The 23056-nt window shown below is 43.2% G+C and overlaps 2 protein-coding genes across 2 annotated transcripts; one reads left to right on the forward strand and one right to left on the reverse strand.

Moving 5' to 3' along the window:
* The first annotated feature begins 1969 nt into the window (after nucleotides 1–1969).
* LOC115536061 (IgGFc-binding protein) lies at nucleotides 1970–9424 on the forward strand. The gene is made up of 12 exons (XM_030347718.1): nucleotides 1970–2999; nucleotides 3103–3158; nucleotides 3610–3858; nucleotides 3991–4570; nucleotides 4702–5318; nucleotides 5423–6265; nucleotides 6406–6750; nucleotides 6966–7533; nucleotides 7833–8032; nucleotides 8154–8534; nucleotides 8628–8896; nucleotides 9121–9424. Exons 1-12 carry the CDS (start codon nucleotides 1970–1972, stop codon nucleotides 9128–9130), a joined length of 5148 nt encoding a protein of 1715 aa, XP_030203578.1. The 3' UTR covers nucleotides 9131–9424.
* A 3131-nt stretch (nucleotides 9425–12555) lies between these two features.
* Nucleotides 12556–19118, reverse strand: LOC115536211 (IgGFc-binding protein). Its single transcript, XM_030347960.1, has 12 exons — nucleotides 18967–19118; nucleotides 18428–18714; nucleotides 17712–18291; nucleotides 16769–17367; nucleotides 16093–16660; nucleotides 15740–15999; nucleotides 15258–15602; nucleotides 14578–15145; nucleotides 14259–14458; nucleotides 13297–13671; nucleotides 12910–13202; nucleotides 12556–12748 (listed from the first exon to the last, which is right to left on the reverse strand). Exons 1-12 carry the CDS (start codon nucleotides 19061–19063, stop codon nucleotides 12745–12747), a joined length of 4176 nt encoding a protein of 1391 aa, XP_030203820.1. The 5' UTR covers nucleotides 19064–19118; the 3' UTR covers nucleotides 12556–12744.
* Nucleotides 19119–23056: the final 3938 nt, after the last annotated feature.

Below are 23056 nucleotides of genomic sequence, written 5' to 3' on the forward strand. Positions count from 1 at the left end.
ATTTTTTTCATTTGTATTTATTTTCATTTTGAGTGGCTTTGGAGAGAGAACTAAAGGGAGAGCTGCTATTTTCTTGTTCGGATACCGTCAAAATCGAGCTTACTCTGGCTGGTTCTCCAAATGGCCTATGCAGGGGTGCCCAACCAGTCGATCGCGGTCTACCAGTAGATCGCCGATAGATCCCAAGTCGATCGCGAGGGGTGAAGAAAAAAAATAATAATAATAATAATAAAAAAAAAAAATTGCGCGGGACATATACGTGCGGTAGCGCATGCGCTGTCAACAGTAGTTGAAAGCCGTCAACAGTAGTTACGCAGTCCTAAACGTTGGCATGGCTGAGGGGAAACGAGTTAAGACCTACCATTTTCACCCTGAGTGGGAGGAAGATAATATTGATTATTGTTGAGAAGACGCCGTGTGCAGACGGAATGAAACCCCCACTGAAGTCCGTAGGTCCCCCCCGCACGATACAAACCACCACCACCCCCCCCCCCCCCCCCCCCCCTGCTTGAAGGTAGGTTTGACTGGTAGATCTCGGGAGGTTGGCTACTTGAAAAGTAGATCTTGGGTCGAAAAAGGTTGGGCACCCCTGGCCTATAGCTTTAACTCATTGTTTAAACATTGTTCAGGGCGAGCATTGTTAATATGGCATACAAAGCAATATTTAACACACATCCTTAACAATGAAATAAGTAATCAAATTCTTAAATTTAAATCAATGTAGAAACGTTTTTACACTCCCTGATAATCAAACAATTGGTGGAAGATTAATATTCTGCTGCTAAAGAAAATTTGCAATGTAATTTGCATTATGTAGGCCTACACCTCGGAAGTCTGTACAATAATAACGAAACAATCAATCTCCTTTATTTCAAGATAAGGAGGAACAAAACATTAATAATTTATCCGGCCCTGCATACATAATGTTAACAATCTTATCACATTTGCTATTTGCTGCGGCCAAGCAATCAGTCAAGTCCCCTTGTTACAATTCAAAGTCACCTTTGATTTGATACTTAAATTATAATAATTTCCTAATATTCATATGTTTCCTATAAGAGAACCAATTCATTTATGTTGCTTCTTATTATTGCTATTCTGTTCATTATCATGAATATAATGATTGTTATGGATATTGTTGTTCCTTAATTAAATATATAGTCCCTACCTTTTCAATGTAATGGATATATAATCTGATAATGGGATGTAATAGGTTGTATGTGATCCGAAACCACATGACACCTTCATTCTGATTGGCTTATTGGTCGTGGCCAAACCAAATAAAGTACCTCAATCTTGATGCCTCTTATTCAGAGGTTTTTTCTCCTGGTTCAGGTAAGGGTGATTTGTTAGTCTAACCCCAAAAATATTTAGAAATTAACTTGAGAGGCACCATTTCTTGCTAAAACATGCTTATAATATAGCTTGTGAATTTCTTGAATGTTTTTAAGACAAATATACATAGACTCGTGTAATATTTTATAATTAGAATCACAAAGAACGATTCAATACAAAACTATTGACATTATTTTCATCATTATTCTCAGTTCCTTACCATATGTTGTGTTGTCTTTATGCAATAGGCCTAATATTGTCATCTTATTCTCTTTTGTTAGTTGCAAAAATGAATTTGCCAGTACTATACGTTGCTGTTTCTCTACTCACTGGTAAGTGTCATTCATGTATGTCTGTTGTTGCCATTCTAATACATTCTAATACATTCTAATTCATTTCAACTTCATAATTCATGATACTAATTTTGATCTCTTAAGATAGTGCTCAAAATATTTATAGGTTCTCAGCTATTAACGCAAAAGTTGCATCACAATTAACCAAATAAATACAGCAGTTACAGTTTTGCCGCTGCCTTTTAACCACCTGTCTGACCAATGTCTTTCTTGTACTTCTTGCAGGGCTCAGCTCTGCCCTGCCCACAGGGAGAGAGTTTGCAACTGTGTTTATGCAAAACATGAACGGTGATACTGATGCCCGTTTCATGATTGAGGTCACCGCCCCTCCGTCCTCTAAAGGCAGCACCAATGTGAAGGTCTCTGCCCTGGGTCAGGACTTCCAGAAGGAAGTGGATCCCGGCAAAAGCGTGTCCTTTGCACTGCCTAAGGAAGTGGAGATGAAGGGCAGCAGACGGTTTGATAAGACCGTGGTCGTGGAGGCAAGCCAGGACGTCACTGTGGTCTCCTTGAACTATAAGCAAGACACGGCAGATATATCAGTGGTGTATCCGCTACGGGAATGGGGCACCGATTACTACGTATTCACTCCTCCAAGCTTTAACTGGGGCACCTACAAAGAGTTCTCCATCACCAACCACAAGGACCACAACTTGGTAGAGGTTCGTCTCAGGGGGGGCGCAAAGTTCCAAGGGAAGCACTACCGGGCGGGCAGCAAGATCTCCCTCCAGCTCGAGCCCTTCGAGAGTGTTCAGATTCAGAGCGAGTGGGATCTGAGCGGCGCTAAGGTGGTCTCCAGGCTGCCGGTGGCTGTATCATCTGGACACAGCTGTGCTGAGAGGTACACAGCTTGCAATCACGTCTACGAGCAACTCCTCCCCACAAGGAGCTGGGGAAAGGAATTCATCATTGCGCCCCTACCATACCATGATAACCAGAAGAGGCATGACAGTGTATACGTCCAAGCGTCCCAGGCCACTAAAGTCACTAGGAATATAGCAGGCAATGTGCAGGGCTTTTCTATGTCTGCAGGAGAGACAACTGAGCTCTGCTCTCAATGGCCAAATTCGATATATTTGACGGCTGACAAGGGCATCCAGGTTTTGTTTGAGTTCAATGGCGGTCCGAAAGATTCGCAAAAGTATTTCGATCCATTCCTCATGTCCATCCTGCCCACGACTCAGTTCAGCAAATCCTATTCCCTGGAAGGCCAGCAAGACTTTTCCAACTCAGTCATTCTGGTGGCAAAGAATGGTGATTTGAAAGACGTGCAACTAGACAAGAATGTCCTACCAGCTAGCATGGACTGGCGTAAAGTGGATGGGAGTGATTATTCTTGGGCTGAGTTAAATTACGGCACAGGTGCCAGCTCTAATCTGATATCTCATCCTACATCTCCAATTGGTGTCTATAGTTTTGGTGTTGCCGTTGCTAACGGCTACGGGTCCCCAGCAACTGGTTATGAAGCAGGTACATCGTTTCTTCTTCTTTTTTAACCCACGACATATATGTATTTAATTAAATTGCGTCCATCAATCTTTTTTTATGTCTCCGGGGGTCTTGTACCAAAAGGGAGATTTATGATATGAAATTGGTAAACGGTTGACATTGGTAAAAATGTACTGGTCAAAAGCAAAAAATAATTAAGATGTGACCTTGTTAGAATGACTACGATATACAAAGTAAACATATGATCAAACTGAATGGAATGTCAAATTCAGTTAATAAACAGTCTAAACATTAATATTACCTACCATATTAACTATATTAAATTCATCAGAAAATTAATATGGTTCTGCTGCAAATTATATTTTTCCTCTTCATTTGATCAGACTGCAAAACCATCAAATGTGAAAAAGACGAACAGTGTGAAATGAAAGGAACAACTCCAACGTGTGTGAAGCTGCCCCCTTTGGTGAAGGAAGGTACATGCTGGGCCATGGGCGACCCTCATTACCGGACGTTTGACGGCCACTACTTCAACTTCATGGGAAATTGCACCTACACCATGGCCAAGAACTGTGACATCGACTCAAGCCACCCAGCGTTTGAGGTGGACGCTCAGAATGAGAACCGGGCTGGATCAAAGATCACATACGTTGGCAAGGTTACAATCAAGGTGTACGATTACACCATTATTATCTTGCGCTCAGAATTCGGCCTTGTTCGGGTGAGTTACTTTTTTTTTACCCCCAAAGAGCTGAATCCATCAATAACCTGATCAATGAATCTAGCACATATATATATATATATAATTTTTTCTAAATTAGGCTAATATTCGACAATATTATATCTGTTTTAGATGAACTACACATTATGGAACCTCCCCATCTACTTGGACAACGGCAAGGTGAAGCTGTCTCAGAGTGGTATGTCCGTTGTTTTGGAGACAGACTTTGGCCTGGTGGTGCAGTACGACTGGCAGCAGCATCTCGTCATTAGCATTGCAGGTGACTTTGCCGGCAAGGTGTGTGGCCTGTGTGGGAACTTCAACAGCAAGATGGACGACGACCAACTCACCCCCTCAGGAAAGTTGGCCGGCAGCGAGCAGGCACTGGGCAAGAGCTGGCGGGTCCCTGGCTTGGCCGAAGATGCATACTGTCACGATGAATGCGTCGGTCACTGCGAGCACTGCAAAGGCAGCCTGTTTGAGAGTCTGACAGACCGGCTGTTCTGCGGTTTACTCTCCGAAATCATGGATGGACCACTGAGCGAATGCAGCGCTGTCATTGAGCCCAAAATGTACCATGAGAACTGCCTGTATGACGTGTGCATGGGTGAAGGCAAATGGAACTTCTTCTGTGACACCCTGCAGGTGTACTCTGACGCTTGCCAGAGGTCAGGGGTCAAGATCCATGACTGGAGAAATATTGCGCATTGTCGTAAGTAACAGACATGAGATAAGCCTATCATCATAGTCTTATCATGTTCATTGAATACTCTGGATCATAGTTAGTAGATAAGAGTCAGTAGATAACTTTTGTTTCTTCTCTGTGACATCACCACCATGCAGCTCACCCCGCATGCCCGGAAAACAGCCACTATGAGTTCTGTGGCAATGCATGTCAGGCCACATGTGAAGCTCCGGATATTCCTTCAAAATGCAAAGCCAGCTGTTTGGAGACCTGTGTCTGTGACGATGGCTTCCTGCTTAGTGGGACCAAGTGTGTCCCTAAAACTGAGTGTGGCTGCACGTTCGAGGGTCGCTACGTAGAGCCCGGTGCCTCCTTCTGGTTGGACAATCACTGTATGCAGAGGTGTTTCTGCAACCCGGCCAACAGGCAGATGGAGTGCAACAAGAAGGGCTGTCGAGCCGAGTACGAGTGCAAGGTGGTGGAGGGCCTCATAGGTTGCCATCCATTGACTTTTGCTACGTGCAAGGTGTCCGGTGACCCACACTACCAGACCTTTGATGGCCATGTTTACAGCTTCCAGGGCACGTGTGTGTATCAGATGGCAGGATTGTGCTCTAAAGCCGCCACGCCTGGATCCCCTGACCTGGAACCCTTTGATGTCCTCGTGCAAAACGATGGCCATGCCAAGAGAGTGGGCTCCAGCACAAAGTTGGTTGAGGTCAACGTCTATGGATATTCTATTGTTCTCAGCAAAGACCACAGGGGTTCAGTCTTGGTGAGCTAAATCATTATTGTAATTGTATTTAGAGATCAACATTTATCAACATAGATATCATGCATCTGTTATCACAACTGTCCCTCTCAATTTATCTTGTGTAGATCAATTCAGAACTCACCAACCTGCCTGCCAAGCTCAATCAAGGAAATGTAACAGTCAAATTAGTGAGTAGCTCTGCAGAGATCGAAACTGAATTTGGGCTGACGGTGTCCTATGACTGGAGCACTGCAGTTTTTGTCAAAGTCCCTAGCAGCTACGCTAGCGCAATGTGTGGCCTGTGTGGAAACTACAACATGGACTCCAAAGACGATCTGTTGATGAAGAATGGCAGCCAGGCTGCCTCCGCGGAGGAAATGGGAAAGAGCTGGCGGGTTGCAGAGACCCCTGGCTGTGTTGATGGGTGCAAAGACAAGAACCACTGTCCAGACTGTGATTTCACCAAGATAGAGAAGTTCGAGAGCAACACGTTCTGTGGCCTGATCCGTGATCCTAAAGGCCCCTTCCAAAAGTGTCATGCCATTGTGCCCCCTGGTGGCTTCTTTAAGGACTGCGTTGATGACGTTTGCAACAACCGTGGTGACCGCCAGTCCTTCTGTGACAGCCTCCACCTCTATACTATCGCCTGCCAACAAGCAGCCATTGAGGTGGACCCGTGGAGGACAACCGATTTCTGTCCAAAGTCTGACTTCAAGCACCCCAACAACAGCCACTATGAACACTGTGCCAGCGTATGCCATGTCATTTGTGGCATCGGGTCTCCTCCAACTGGCTGTATGAAGCCTTGCCAGGAGGGATGGGTGTGTAACCCTGGGTTCCTACTCAGCGGAGATGTTTGTGTTCCCATTGGAAAATGCGGCTGTAGGCAAAAAGACAAATACTACAAGCACGGACAGATTTTCTATCCACATGGGCAATGCCAGGAGGAGTGCACTTGCAACGGCACAGTAGGTTCATAGCATGATATTTAGGAAGGAAGTTGTATTTCTTGCCAACGTAGGGTAGATAAAAAATATGTAAGCGTGCAAATCATATAGGAATACAATAGATGTATACATTAAAGCATGGTGATTTGTTGTCTATCCAGGTGCAATGTCACAAGTTTTCCTGCGGGCCCCATGAAAAGTGTGAGGTGAAGAATGGCGTTCGATCGTGTCAGCCTGTTGGAGCAGGAGTCTGCTCCATCTCTGGTGACCCTCATTACAACACCTTTGACAAAAGCACCTATGACTTCCAAGGCACGTGCACGTACACCGCAGCTGAAGCCTGCAAATTGAATGGCACAAAGCTCCCATTCTTTTCTGTGGCTGTGGAGAATGAGAGGTGGTATGCCATGTCCAGCAACCCACAAGTCTCTGTTGCCAAACTTTTGGCAGTTACCGTGTATGGCAATATTCTGATACTTCGTGAGAATCAAATTGGAATGATAATGGTCAGTATATAATAATACATGAAATATAATGAACCTGTCTAATCCCAGTTTACTTTCCTTATTTGTATATATGTGTACAAAGAGTGCAATGAGTACACTACATACACCACTACAAATATAGGGTTTTTAATGAAATTAAATAATACAGTGTGACATGAACAAACAGTAACATCAATGCAAATACCTTAGTTTGTTTTCTGTTTGTTTTTCTCTAGCTCAACGGTATCCTGACCACTATTCCGATTAACCTCAACGAGAAACAAGTGCAGGTTTACCAAGAGGGTTCTTACTATGTCATCCTAACCGACTTCGGCCTGAGGGTGACCTATGACATGATCTACCATATCACCGTCACCGTACCCGGCAACTACAGGGACCACACCTGCGGCCTGTGTGGTAACTTCAATGACCAGAAAGCTGATGATTTACAGCTGCCAGACGGTAAAGTTACCAAAGACATGCAGAGCTTCGGGGCTGCCTGGAAGGTGGCCGTGCCTGGAGTGGTGTGCGACGATGGATGCAGTGGGGACCTCTGTCCCAAGTGTGATGAAAGCAAGAAGAAAGTGTTTGAGAAGGACTGTCAAGTCCTCACCGATCCCAAAGGTCCCTTCGCTGCGTGCCACAAAGTCATAGACCCTGCCTCCTACTTCAGAGACTGTGTCTATGACGTCTGCATGGTGAATGGGGACAGGGCAGTGCTGTGTGACAGCATCGGGGCCTACATGATGGACTGCCAGACCTTTGGTGTGACCATTCTCAGCTGGAGGACACCTAAATTCTGCCGTAAGCATTAGCATACTCCATTAATCTCTTTATTTTGAATCATATGCATTCCTAACTAAGCAAATAGAGAACTGGTTGATACCATGTTTTCATCTATAGTCATTTTCATTGTTATTCTATTCTATCTTTCTAACAAAAGTGAAGGCTCTCCAAAATCCCCTAATAACTGTGTAGGATGTATGATGGGCAGGGATCGGGTAGCAACAATTGATTTAGTCTTATCTCTTTTGTAAAATCCACAGTTTTTTCAGTTAAGCTAATATATAATATCTGATCAAATGCATATTTCTCTCTTGTAGCGCTGGCATGTTCTGAAAACAGCCACTACAAGATCTGTGCTGAAACCTGTGACATGCCATGTCCCGGCCTTTCTGACGTCATTTCCTGCCCTACTACCTGTGCTGAAGGCTGTGCTTGTGACGATGGTCACTACTACAATGGGACTGGTTGCATTCCCTTGAAGGAATGCAGTTGCTACTTGAATGGGCGTACCTATAAGGTGAATCAGCCAGATTTAATCATTGCATTATGCAATAGCTAGCTCTAAACATGTAAATTACAAAATCATACACTTTACTTTGTTTTAAAACAATTGTTGCAAAACAACCTTTGGTTTACAGATTGGCGAGTCTGTGCTTATTGACGACTGTCAGCAGCGATGCACCTGTGCGATGTCGGGCCGTGTCCAGTGCGTAGATGTTCAATGCGGAAGCGCAGAGAAGTGCGAGATCCAAAATGGCCTCCTGGGCTGCTTCCCTCGACGGTGTGTGTTGGAGAACGAAGGCTCCATCACTCTGTTCAACGGGGACACCGGAACCATCAAGCCTACAATGGCAGCATACGAGTTGGTGGAGCATTGTGACCCCTCAGCCCCCGGGGAATGGTTCCGGGTGGTGGCTAAACTCCAGGAATGCAGCCTGACTGGCTCAAGGACTATAGCCGCCCTCTACGTGTTCTTCAGTGACGTGATGGTTGCCGTGACTGACAAGCATGAGACCTGGGTGGGTTTTATTCAGGCCTAGCCTGCGTACACTGAAAAATTATATTGTTTGACCCCCGAGTTAGCTAACACCCCCTGGTGGCTTATTCCACAGGTAAATGGACAAAAGGTGACTCTCCCGGCGCAGCTGAGAAAGGACATCTCCATTGACGCCGCAGGGAAAACACTACACCTTGAGAAGAAGGCAGGCTTCACTCTGTCCTACAGCTGGTCTCAGGGAGCAACGGTCACCATGAGCAACGAGATGGCGGGAAAAGTGTGTGGGGCATGTGGACCGCTATCCTCAAGCGATTACCTGATGATCTCAGAGGAGATGATGCAGGAGTACATGGCTCCGTTCATTGCACAAGACTTCCCCACCTGGTGAGTAATGTATCATGCTATTCTGTTTGGATATTCATTTTGATCTGTCATGCAGGAAACTCACTATATTATCCATGCCATGACTTCTCCCTTGTAGGTTCAAAAAAGCACTTTCTTATAATGTATCACCGAAAACGAAGGAGATTAAATGTATAAATGTGTGTAATTGACCATTGTTTTTCTTTTTCTTTCCAACTTTTTGTCTTTCTCTCACCTGACTTTAGCGGCCAGTGAACAATCCCCATGAAAGCAATTCAACCATAACATGGATTTGCTTTTTTTTGTTGCTTTAAATGTAGATCCCTTCAAAATAATTTCCATGCAATGCATCACAACAATGTAAATCGTGTCCAATTATTTTTGAAATAAAATGTAATTGGAAGGGAGAATTTAGGTTTGGCCTTTTGTTCAAATAATGAAATCTCCCTGAAGCATTTCACTCAAGAAGATCCTGCACACTTTGTCGAACCTATAGGACATTTTCTGGTAACACTTTATAATAAGGTGCCATAATAAATAGCAAACTAGTCATTGCCTAACCCTTTGTTAATATTTGTTAATTGTTACTAAAATATCTATTTCGCTCAAGTTAATAGTTTTTTCATCATTAATTAAATATTGGTTGTTTGCATACAATCTGTATGGTAATGTTTTAATAAAATAGAAAACAATATATTAAGTAACATCGTACTATAATAGTTAACTAAATGTATTTTTTTCAATTATTAACAGTTATTTCTTACATCATTTAAATGTTAAATGTTTATTTCAGATTCAGATTGAGAAAACTTTGTCTGTCGTAACAGAAAAACATCTTTGACGTGGTTCGACATATACAAACAGGAAAATGTATATAAGCAGTCATACAACATTGATTTCTGAGAGCACACATAGTGTGTATAGATCTTAATACAAGTATAAGTATTAAAAACTGTAAAAATGTACAAACTATATGTCAATATAAAAGTTAATGAAATATTATTTAACTAATTGTTATTAAACTGTGCTTCTGCCTATCCCAATATGAACCACTCATAGGACCCTTACAACAAAGTTGGTTAAGCTTAATTAATATATTAGTAATATATAGCTATATCAGCGTGGGGCCCCTTTAAATAAATTTGGTTAAGCCTAATTCATATATATGTAATAGGCCTATATAACTATCAGTATGGGGGACCCTTATAATAAAGTTGGTTAGGCTTTATTAATATATTAGTAATATATAACTATTAGTATGGGGGACCCTTATATAAGGTTGGAACAGTAATTATTAATTGTTTACAAATATTTCTTATAACATTTATTAACGATAGCAAATATTTTACAGTGGGTCTCTCACACTGGAAATGAATGATCTCAGCACACACTGTTGAAGGGGGATGAAAAATACTTTATAAAGTGAAATTCCTTTTCCTCCCCTGGGACTGTCTGTACAGGAGGGGAAAATGTAACGGTTCGGCTGCCTGTTACCACATGCAGTTGATATAAGGCCGACAAGTTCACCGTGATTCACAATAACCCTTTTATTGGCACACACGAACATAGCATTCCAAGTTCAACGCACACACGAACATAATATTCCAACGCCTACGCCACCTGCAACACACAAACGTAAAATACAGCATTACGAGAATGCCGGTCATGGGACACAATACAAACATCTCGTCAACAAGGACAGGACATTACAAATACTCACGTTGCGGTTGCGCTGGCTTCGGGGTTCCAGAGGATGGGGGAAGACCAGTCGTGAAGTCCGGAAGAACATTTGTGCGTTGTGGGTTATGTATAAGTATGCTTATTAGACCAACATGTTTTGAGCAATGTGTTAATTAGGTGTGCTGATGTTTTAATCGAACATTTGTAGTTGTATTGTTAATTGAATTGCAGGTGTAGTAGAGGTAGTATGGTCTGAGGTGAGCTTGAGGTTTTCTATTTGTTAAAACGTTAACATACAGATTGTATGCAAACAACTTATATTTAATTAATGATGAAAAAACGATTAACTTGGGCCAAATAGATATTTTAGCAACAATTAACAAATATGAACAAAGGATTAGGTAGACTAGTTTGCTATTTATTATGGTAGCCTACCTTATTAAAGTGTTACCAATTTTCTTTCTGAAAATGTTTTTACAAATATGTTTAATCTAATCACTCACTGTCATCCATTCTCAAAGATAAATTAAAAAGTCTGCGTCAAAATCTTAAAATAAACAGGTCTAATGTAGCAAGTCTGCTATAGTTTAACGTCTTCATCCCGAGTGTGCCCATATCCGGCCTATCCCCCTCCCCGAAAATCTGTCTCCTAACATACCCATAGAACGATTCGATTCTCAACTATTGCTAAACCAAATACAATTCAAACCCTAAACAAAGTAAGAAGCATGTTACAACAAAAGTTATGCATAATATAATAATGGAGAGCAATAAGATTAATTTTCACATCATGTGATCTACACATGCATTAGATTAATTGATTTTATTTGGAGATTCTGCCTAAACATAGGTACCTTTTCTAAAATCACTCTATCTTTGCTCTACTTTATTGGCATCAAATATTAACCCAGGAGCTCATCAGATATTGTACTAGGTAACACTCACTCTTAAACATGACATTTATTTCATGGTTCCATATTTTTGGTACCACAATTGCATATTATAGCTCTTTTAGTTTTGAAGATCACTTTGGGAATGACATTTTCAGATAAAACTGAAAAGGGCAGAGTGATGAAGAGGTTAAGATCCTTCATTTTATTTGAAGCGCTATCCCCAATTCAGTCAAATAGTTTATACAAATGCCATTATATAGCACTGGGACTTTTAAGTAAACATGGATCACTAGCCGCTGACAAAAATAGATAAATAAATAGCTACTTTAAAGATGTAAGCTGTTATAACATCGGAATCACATATGCCACCAAAGCGACTGTCTGTTAGACTCTTATTTCACTGGTTGCAAGATAAATGGAAACATACAGATAATTGTACATGTTACTAAGCAGCTGGCCTGCGGTAATGTGCAGACCTACACAAAGTAGGCCTATATACTGGTTGGCAGGAAAATGTTTGTGTTGCTTGGCAACAGTCCAGTCTGAGTCGAGTTGCAGAACTATTTGTGTTGGTGGAGCCAAATAAATGATTAAATAATCAAAGAAAAGCATAATCTTTTGATTATGAAGGCAAAATTCCACTCGATGTCGTGTTGTAATACATAATATCAGCAAACTCTCTCTTGTGTGATATGCCTTAATCAACTCGCTCTTAGGTTAAATTGGAAAATTATGGCTGATAGTGAAAAAAAATAAATCACATCCTATAACTGAAATATTCTACAAACAAAAGAATTGGCCAGCACATTCCACTTTTCCTCTCCTAAATCCCTACTACTCACACCACTCGCACAGCCAAATACGCTTGTTTCTGTCATACCGGACAGCCGTTAGAGTGGACAGACCACCATTATTTGTTTATTGAATCGTGTGAAAGTCTCCCACCTATTACCTAGGCGGGGCACAATCCTACACAATGCCACTTTAACCGAAATAGAGATCTGAAAATGAATCTCAAAAGCATTATGAGACAAAAAAAGCAAGCAGAAAAATTATTAAGTACTAACATTGTTTAATGCAAAATGTATTGAAGGTAACTTATTCCAAAGCAATAGGTCAATGATATCATATGTTGCACACATATGCCAAATGTATATTTTTTTATAATGCTTTCAAATTTAGTTTTTACAATAACAACAGTTAATTGCACAGGTTAAGTATTTGTGAGGCCAATAATCAATAGACCTCTTCTTCGCTATTGATGGAGGATCTGGATTAGTTGCGGTTGTAGAATTTTTAACTAAAAAAAAGAAAGTTACAGGTCATAATTCGATTTATGATGGAATATGCAAATTATTCTGATGCAAATATTGACTTCAGTATTACAATTTTTCTCTTTGGTTCTGAATTGTCTATGACTAGTATTTCCGATCCACTTTATGCATCCATTTTATCACTCACCAGTCCGGGAAATCAGGAGCCCTCCATTTGTCCGTTTTAACAGCGATGGTGCCTACTCGCAGACCCAGCCTACCTCCTTCATGGAACATTTTGTCGTTCAAAGTCATGAGGCTACCGCATGCGCCACAAACCTGCTCTGCCATCTCACCGCTGATGCTCATCGTGAGGTCATTAAAAGCATTAAAAGACAACTGAAGACTGTTGTCCTTGTCGATTGTGACTGTTTTGCCAGAGACCGTCAGGGCTATGTTGCTCTTTTTGAAACTGCTCTCAGTCATGGCCTTTCCGTTTACCTGCACACAAAGATGGATTGATTACAAATCACCAGTAAGGGGCTGGTATCTATTATCGGTAAAGTTTCAGAATCTGATCTGTAAAGATACTCACCCAAATGTCATGGTGGTTTGTGATAGTAAACGTCATGTCGGTGAAGTACACATGAACCCCCACAATGGAGTTGACTGCAGGAGTGCCACACATCTCTAACCTTACAACAACCCTAAACCACTGATCTGTCACATTTGGGTCACAGACCTGGATGATATCAAAGGCCCCAGAGTTTAAGAAGATCCTGGCTCCATCAAGCGAGTTGAGAGAACCGTTATCTTCCAAAAGGCATGTTCTGGGGAAACAGCCTCTGGTGCCATTTTGGATTTGGCAGATCTCTGTGTTCTGACAAAGCATGCTCTGGGACACAACTACTCCTGAGGCTTGGCAGGTATGGATTGTATGACAGTCCTCAGATACAATAGATTCCCCAACCTGCAGTAAGATAAAGTCAACAAAGTTCGAAATTATTGAATAACTCAACAAGGACGTTAACAGCAGACCATAAAAGATTAGGAGGCAATGTATTATTCCTTAATGAGACACATGATCCATGTGTCACCAAACCTAGGATTTCTTAGCCTAGAAACCAGAAGAATCTTGCAAGTTCATGTTTCATATTCCCTGCAGATAATGTCTGGCTCAGCTCCCATACAAAAAGATTGTTGATTACGCCATCGAGACAGTGTTAAACGTACAGGACGGTAAATTTTCACTTATAGAAGAACAAAAGACTGTACTAAAAAGCTTTGGTTTAGAAGAAAGACGTTTTTTCGTTGCTTAGTGCTGCGTCACCCCTTTCGTTGCTATGATTGGTTGTCGGCCTGTCCAATTGTGTTCAGGGGTAATTTGCTCTTAGCCCAGGTGTTGTTTGTTATACTCTAAACCTTGAAGCCAATGTTAGTTGTTCTTATTAAAAGTCATACAGCATCCTGCTTCATACAGCATCCTGTTTCCACCATACAAAACGCTAGCCAAATCAACAGTGGCAAAAATCGGCCCTACTACGGCATCAGGCCTACCTTGTAGGATCTCCCTTCGAAATAGCAGCTACATTGGTCCAAGCTAACACAGCCAGTGCCGTTAAAGTTGTAGCCTGCGTTGCACGCACAGCCCTCTGCACACTTTTCTGGACAGACGACGATGCTTGAGAGGTTCGGGCATGGAGTATCACAAGACTGGCCGCAGATTTGATAGTGGCTGTTTGCAGGGCAGGTGAGGGCTGTATGCAAAGGATATGAATACATATGAAATAAGCAAAGTCCCCCCTGGTGTCCTCACTGGTGAGAATTGATAAATGCATACGAACAAATATAGAAGGCCTATGAATGAAACACATACGGCAGAAAGTAGGGGTCCTCCAGGTTGGAATCTTCACACCAAAGGTCTGGCAGTCCATCATGTAGGCCCCGATGCTGTCACACAGCACTGCCCTGTCCCCATTCACCATGCAAACGTCATAGACACAGTCTCTGAAGTAGGAGGCAGGGTCTATGACATTGTGGCACGTAGAAAAGGGACCTTTGGGATCGGTGAGGACTTGACAGTCCTTCTCAAACACTTCCTTCTTGCTTTCGTCACACTTGGGACAGAGGTCCCCACTGCATCCATCTTCGCACACCACTCCACGCACGGCCACCTTCCAGGCAGCCCCGAAGCTCTGCACGTCTTTGGTCACTTTACCGTCTGGCAGTGTGAATTCATCTGCGTTATTGTCGTTGAAGTTCCCGCACAGACCGCAAGTGTGGTCCATGTAGTTGCTGGGTACGGTGACGGTGATGTGATAGATCATGTCATAGGTCACCCGCAGGCCGAAGTCAGTTAGGATTACGTAGTTGTAGCCGTCTTGGTAAACCTGAACTTTACCTTCATTAAGATTCAACGGGATGTGAGCTAAGATCCCATTTCGCTGAAGAAGAAGAAGATTTTTTACACATTGCTTTTCTTCTGACCGTTAGCCCTTCCATCATGAGTATTTATTGTATTTTATATTTATCTATACGCAGAATTCCAAGACATACCATAACCATTCCAATCTGGTTCCGTCGAAGAACTAAGAGGCTTCCATAAACTTCCACTGCTACAAGTTTAGCGACGGAGACCTGTGGGTTGCTGTTCATGGCATACCACCTCTCATTCTCCACAGCCACAGAGAAGGCTGTCAGCCTTGTGCCATTCAGGTGGCAGGCTTCAGCTGCAGTGTATGTGCACGTGCCTTGGAAGTCATAGGTGCTGTTGTCAAAGGTGTTGTAATGTGGGTCCCCAGAGATGGAGCAGACTCCCTTTCCAACAGGCTGACACGAATGGCCACCATCCTTTACCTCACACTTTTCATTGGGCCCGCAGGAAAACTTCTGACATTGTACCTGTACAAATTGGGGTTTAGGGTTTACTTTCTTAAATTTTATCAAGTATATCTTTTGATATGTAAATCAGCATTTGGGAGAAAAAATCTTTAACAAACAATATTAAAATAAGCTTTTCAGATTGAAATACTTCTTACCGTTCCATTACACAGACATTCTTGCTGGCACTGCCCATCAGGGTAAAACACTTGGCCGTACTTGTAGTATTTTCCATTAAACGGACAACCACACTGAGCAGAGGGCACACACTCGTTTCCACTCAAAACAAAACCGTCATTACAGATGCAACCTTCCATGCACTGAGCCCCACAGTGATAAGAAGACTCTGGGTTCTGACAGGACTTCTGACATCCAGCACTGCATATCTCATAATGGCCATTCACTGGACACTGAGCATCTAAAAGCAAAGGATAATAATTTGCACCGTTAAAGCGGTTGTATTCACAGTTTCACAGCTGTATGATAAATATCAGTTTAAGGTTTTTCTTACCACACAGTGTATCTGACCTCCAGGGGTATACTTTGGCACCTTTGAGTTGGCATGCTGCCGTGTAGGCAGTCATGGTCTTGCACTGCATGCTGCCTCTTCCCTGATACAGACATACGTCATAAATGCAGTCATTGAGGAACTTGGCAGGGTCTACTACAGAGTGGCAGTCACGGAATGGGCCTGTGGGGTCACTGATGAGTCCACAGTACGTGTTGGTGTTGTACTGGTCTTTCTGGCTGGCGGTACAGCCAGGACATGGACCTGTGCAGCCATTGACACAACCAGGGGTACTAGCAACCTGCCAGCTCTGGCCAAGCTCCTCTGCAGTGGCAGCCTCTTTCCCATTCTTCATCCGCATGTCATCTTTGGGATTAAGGTTGTAGTTGCCACATAGACCAATAGTGGAGCCCTTATAAGTGCTGGGCACCTGGACAAACACCACACTGTTCCAGTCATAGTAGACTTCCAGGCCGAAGTCGGCCTTGAGTACAACAAACCAACCGATAGTGTAGAGCTGGAGTTTGGTGCCATTCAGGGCCATTGGGAGGTAAGAAAGCTTACCATTGACCTTAAAGAGACCAACAGGAAATAAATATTTGTTATTTTCTTTACAAAACCTAACCAAAAGCCGAACATAGAGTTGGATGGTTTTTTGTATACATTTTCAAGTCCTTACCGTGACAAAGCCAGGTTGTTCTTTGCTAATGGTGACAGTGTTGCCATAGACCTTCACCTCTACCAGATTAACCACAGAGCCTGTCCTCTTATCTTGCCCACTGTTCTGCAGAATAACGCTGAAATTCTCCAGGGTCTTCTGACTGGAGGAGACACTGGCCAATTCATAAGTGCAAGTGCCCTGGAAGTTGTAGAGCTCCCCATCAAAGGTCACAATGTGGGGATCACCAGACACCATGCATGTGGCATAGTTCACAGCATAGCAACCTCTAATGCCCTTAACCACCTGACACTGCTGACCCGTTGGGCAGCTAGTCTTCTCCATGGTCAGCTTCCCTTCGGCCGAGCATGTGAACCGCTCATTGCAAGTATCCCCACCCCAGAAGGAGGCACCGACCGCCACATACCGGCCTTCGTACAGGCAGCCACACTGGGCCTTGGGCATACATTTGCTGCCACTGAGCACAAACCCATCATTGCAAGTACATGTCTCCACACAGCTGGCTTTGCAGTTGGAGGGAGCAGTGAGGTCTCCACAGATTGCAGGACAGCTGGAGCCACAGCGCTCATAGTAGCTGTTCTCTTGGCACTTGGGTGGTGCTAAATACGGATAGCATATTGGTATCAGTTTTTTTTATATGGCTATTAAACAAGATGGAATTAAGCATTCCCTGAAAAAACCTTAAAGGTGACATATTATACCACCAGGTGTTAGTGTGATTAGCCGTTACAAGCCGTTTTTTAAAATCAGCCTCTTTTGAAATCACAAGTGGACATGTCCACCTAGATGTGTGCTGGATAGATGAGCAACGTTTGTTACAGTCCACTGGGTAGGCTGGTAGACTGCTAAACACACTCACACCTGGTGGTATAATATGTCACCTTTAAGATTATATATGCACTGAAGAAGAATGCTTAAGAATGCTATTCTGTGCACTACTCACAGCATTTGTTGGCCTCCCTCCATTTCTGGCCCGGGACTCCAGCTCTCTGACAGGTCTCCGAGTACATTTGCAGAGTGTCACAGTAGTACTGCTTCATTGGGACACCATTACAGAGTTCAACCATGCAGTTCTGCAGAAATTGCTTGGGGTCAAAGAGACGGGTGCAGGCCTGGAAATCCTTATCCATAACTTGTGACAGAGCGCTACAGATGTTATAGTCTTCCAATTGTTCCACAAAGGTGGGCTTGCAGATTTGACACTGTCCTATGCAGGTATCCTGACAAGTGGTATCACCGACAACACCAGGAACCCTCCAGCCATTTCCTATATCCTGTTGGTCTTTGGCATACGCCCCAGATGGAATGGTGAGGTCGTCGTCCTGCTTGCCGTTAAAGTTGCCACACATGCCACACACCTTGCCTGCAAATTCACTTGGTACTGTGATAGTGAAATACTGCTGCCAGTCATACTGCACCACTAGGCCAAAGTCTGTCTCAACAACTACAGAGAACCCCCTCTGAGACAGAATCACCTTGCCATTGTCCAAGTTGATGGGGAGATTCCAAAGTTGATTGTTTACCTGAAGAAAAAATATTTGAATGCATGAATTAAAAATGTCATGCACTTTCAAGCATTTTTTGAGCAGCTGCCACATAATGTCATCGTGTGATGATGTTTGAGTTACCACAGCATATGTATTAACTGAAATCACCTACCCGCACAAGGCCAAACTCATTATGGGCAATATCAATAATGGTCCCGTAAACACTGATGGTGACCATTCCCACACCTGTGAGGTTTGAATTGGGGATGTTGACGTTCTTTTCGTCCACCTCAAACGCTGGATGGGTCCCGTCTACATCGCAGTTCTTAGCCATGACATAAGTGCAGTTGCCAATGAAGTTGTACGAATAGCCATCAAAGGTACGGTAATTAGTGTTACCGAGAACCCAGCACATGCCTTTTTGGGTTGCCACAGTTGCTGGTCCTGCATTGCAGAATCCTTAAAGATGTCCATACATTATAGTTTTAGCGTTTGAGAATTCTCATTGGTCGATCACACTGTATGTTTTTTTATTCAAAATATTTTGTTGAATTGTCAGAATTTACAGCAAAGAACAGCAAATTGAAGGAAGAAAATTGTAGTACATGATATAGTATTGTCTAGTATTAAGATGGAAAGGTAATTCATAGCCTGAACTTGATGTTTTCATTTTACACAGCTCAACAATGTAGATTAGATAAGATTACTTACCACTCAACAGTAGAACTGCAAATATAGTCACATAAATCCCCATGGTTTGAACCGAGAATTCCTTAAAAGAATTAAAAAGCCACACACATGATGTCATTAATTTTTAAATTTTTGTTAATTTTATATTAGACAATACAGAAAGAATTGTCCCCACCTGAGCTTTACAACAGGCTAGCGGGGAATCACGAGCTGAATTATACTCAGCTGGACCTCCTTCAAAGGACCAATCAGGTTATAGCATAAAATGTGCTCTCCCAGAAGTTGGTATACACACCTACACATGCCATGCTGTTTCTGATTAATTACTCATACGGCAGATATGGACAATCATTCTCTAGTGAACTGATATCAGATCAAAATTAATTCCACAGAGATGTTTACTGGATTTTCTGCAATATTTTTGCAGAAAAGTTATTATAAACCATAACAGCCATCAACATAAGTGATTCCTAGACAATACAAAATACCTGGAATAAGTTTTTAAAATGCCATGCCAAACACTTTAATAACTACAGTACAAATGGTTTTAGCCCAGGGGTATGCTGTCCAATATAAAGCCTCTTGACGTGTTGACCTTTGTTGCAGTGTGGCCACCACCCAAGTGAAAAAGTAGAAAGGCGTAGGTTCCTCAAATACAGAATGATTGACGACTATCGGCTATTGTAGTTAGCCAGACAACAGTGTTTTCCATGGACTGAGCATGTCATGACTATAATCTCTGTGGCGGGTACCTGCCCTGTTTCATGGCAAAACAAAAAGATGAAGGAGTACTGATAAGTCTGATTTGTGGCCACTTAGCTTCAGAATATATGGAGTCAAGTTTGCACCTGTTGTGTAATTTACGCACGCACGCACATGCAAACACACATATGGCGACACATTAGTGCCATAATTAACTAATGTGATAAAAAATGCATTCGGGGTATTATATTATTCCACACACGTAGATATTAACTGCGAGCGCGCAAATGATCTCTGCGCGCGCGCAAATTACCTCTGCGCGGGCAAAAACAGCCTCTCGCGCGCGCAAATTACCTCAGCGTGCGCAAAACAGCCTCTCGCGCGCAGGGCCGGATTAACACTTTCTGAGGCCCGGGGCTAATTACCCGGGTTAGGCCCTTCATATCATGATGTTCTGACGCATGACCTCACACAAACCCACTGACACATCAGCGTACACAGTAGGCCTACCAATCTATGACAGACTATTTAAAGTGAACTGGTAATATGATTTCAATTCAATTAAATTCATTTCAATTCAAGGGTAGCTTTATTATAATTGCAGTAGTGTTGACAAAGCTGACAGAATGAGGATGGGGAAACAAAATGTATCTGAATTGGCCTACTTGAAAATGTAGGAAAAAAGAAAGTATGAAATTGGTGATTTGGTGACTTTGGCAAATCATTACAGAAAAAGTAATAGGCCCTACAATGCATTTGCTATCAAGTACAGCAAGTTAGGCCCAGACAACATAAATGAACAGTTTTTTGAAAGTTACTTAATTTATAGAAATGCATCCTGTTTTTGTAAACTCATCAAAAACTATAAAACAATGTAGGGCCTATTGTAGGCTATTAAAGGTCCCATGACATGAAAATCTCACTTTGTGAGGTTTTCTAACATAAATATGAGTTCCCCTAGCCTGCCTATGGTCCCCCAGTGGCTAAAACTTGCGTTTGGTGTAAAACTAGCACTAGCTGTTCTGCTCGCCTTTGAAAAAACGGAGGCTCAAGCGCGCTGATTTGGAATGTCTGTTCTTCATGACGTCATCAGGAATCTCAGCTCCTCCCCTTACTCTGCCTGGCCCGCCCAGAGACGTTGGCCCGCCAATGAGACTCGACCGTGCGAGCGCCACATGTGTGTGTGTGAATACACACACTGTAACGCAAGTGTTTCTTGTCGGTTCTTTGACGTGTCTTGTGTTTCCACAACGAGACTGTCGTGGTGGTTATCTGAGCCATGGTTGAGAAGGAATTGGGGGAAAGGAACTTTGGTTGGACTCGCTGAAGTACATGAACTGCGACATGCCGCCGGTTGCCGCGAGGCACCATCGCCCGGCAGCGGGCAGCCGGCAGCAGGCAGCGCGCGGTTCAGTCGACTTCAGGTTGATGTGAAAGTGGAAGAACCAGAGACGTCGCAGAACCCGACAAAGTCGTTTGTGATTCATAATATCGTCTGGAGGCGCACACAATATGTTATATGATATAGATATCTATGTATTATATGATATTATTTAGATATAGAGCTCCAGGACTGTAACGCAAGTGTTGTACACTTCCTTGTTATTTGGATAACCGTTCTGCTGTTGGTGTGATGGCGCATAACACGTCGGACTCTCGTCTCTGGTATTTCTACAACAAGACTCGTATTGGGGGTTATCTCAGCCAAGGTTGAGAATGAATTGGGGGGAAGGAACTTTGGCTTTGACTCCCTCAAGAACATGAACCACGACATGGAGGAGAAAGGGATCTTTGCCGGGCAGCGCTTATGCACCTCCGCCTCCGGCGGTGGTCCCTCAGCGGGGCTCAAGCGGGAGACATTCGCCGCCAACAATCCCTTTCTCCTCGATGTCGTGGTTCATGTTCTTGAGGGAATCAAAGCCAAAGTTCCTTCCCCCCAATTCATTCTCAACCTGCGACGTCTCTGGTTCTTCCACTTTCACACCTTTGGCCCGGCATTTTCGCTCGTTTTTTTAAAAAAAAAATTATGGATTTTTGTCATTTGACCTTCAGCGACCGGAGGCCCCCCTAGCGGCGAGGCCTGGGGCTACAGCCCGGTCAGCCCATTCGTTAGACACGGCCCTGCTCGCGCGTAACAGCCTCTCGCGAAAGATGTTTTTACGCTCGCTCAATTTAATTTTGGCACTATGGGGGAGGGAATCAAGGCAGGGCGGGCTTTCCTATGATTGGCCGTTTCTGAAGCGCGATATTTGATTGACAGCCCTCCTAAGCCCTCCTCTCATTCAATTCTGAATTGTTCAGTAAATGGCTGAAACGATAGTTAAGTATTGTAACTCCAGATTCTATGAGTATAGGCGCAGCCTTTTAAGTGTCGGCCTCATTGTCCTTTAAATAGCTGAAGAAAAGCTGTTTATTGGGAGCAGAACGTCCGCCGGCGCCTTACTATATCTGCGAAATGCGGACGTCGTTGAGGCACGCCGCACGCGGACGTAATTGAGGCCCACGCTGTTGGTGGTCGGGGATTACACATTTTTCAGTGCTACGTGTCACGCCTAGGGATAACCCAATAGCAATAGCCTTAAAAGGCTGTGCCTATATACTCATAGAATCTAGAGTTACAATACGTAACTATCGTTTCAGCCATTTACTGTACAATTCAGAATTGAATGTGAGGAGGGCTGTCAATCAAATATCGTGCTTCAGAAACGGCCAATCATAGGAAAGCCCGCCCTGCCTTGGTTCCCTCCCCCATAGTGCCAAAATTAAATTCGAGCGAGCGTAAAAACATCTTTCGCGAGAGGCTGTTACGCGCGAGAGGCTGTTTTGAGCGCGCTGAGGTAATTTGCGCGCGCGAGAGGCTGTTTTGCGCGCACAGAGGTCATTTGCGCGCGCGCAGAGATCATTTGCGCGCTCGCAGTTAATATCTACGCGTGTGGAATAATATAATACGCCCAAATGCATCTTTTATCACATTAGTGAATTATGGCACTAATGTGTCGCCATACACACACACCAATCGACACACATACACATACACCCACATCGATTTCAGTGGATGGGAGAACTTGCCTTGACAGACAACTACGACACAGTCCCCAGATGGGCCGATTACATTGTAATATCAGGATATCGATGTGGATGGCTAGAGGTTGAGACTGATTCGTGTAGCAATACAGAATGTGAGGGCAATTGATCAGGATGGTCTCCGGGCTAGGTCACAATTATGGATCCTACACAAATCTACAAGCTCATGTTTTAGTTGTTCTGCCATGAGGAGCCCCTTACGGGAGTAGCATTGAGGCAATTTCATAAACAACGACGATGGGTTCCGCCAATGTGTCCCACGTTTCAATTGCTCTGATTGGTTGTAGGTCTGTAGGTTTCCAATTGTGTCTAAAGGCATTTTGGT

Source organism: Gadus morhua, chromosome 22, assembly GCF_902167405.1.
Source record: "Gadus morhua chromosome 22, gadMor3.0, whole genome shotgun sequence".
NCBI lineage: Eukaryota > Metazoa > Chordata > Actinopteri > Gadiformes > Gadidae > Gadus > Gadus morhua.

What these genes read in the sequence shown, in the direction of transcription:
- LOC115536061 (XM_030347718.1), top strand. Translation starts at nt 1,970, where the DNA reads ATGAACGGTGATACTGATGCCCGTTTCATGATTGAGGTCACCGCCCCT. An exon ending in CAGAATTCGGCCTTGTTCGG is followed by an intron (nt 3,859 to 3,990) that starts GTGAGTTACTTT and finishes TATCTGTTTTAG; the next exon opens with ATGAACTACACATTATGGAA. An exon ending in GAGGACACCTAAATTCTGCC is followed by an intron (nt 7,534 to 7,832) that starts GTAAGCATTAGC and finishes TCTCTCTTGTAG; the next exon opens with CGCTGGCATGTTCTGAAAAC.
- LOC115536211 (XM_030347960.1), bottom strand. Translation starts at nt 19,063, where the DNA reads ATGACATCATGTGTGTGGCTTTTTAATTCTTTTAAGGAATTCTCGGTT. An exon ending in TGCAGTTCTACTGTTGAGTG is followed by an intron (nt 18,715 to 18,966) that starts GTAAGTAATCTT and finishes GACATCTTTAAG; the next exon opens with GATTCTGCAATGCAGGACCA. An exon ending in AACAACCTGGCTTTGTCACG is followed by an intron (nt 16,661 to 16,768) that starts GTAAGGACTTGA and finishes GGTCTCTTTAAG; the next exon opens with GTCAATGGTAAGCTTTCTTA.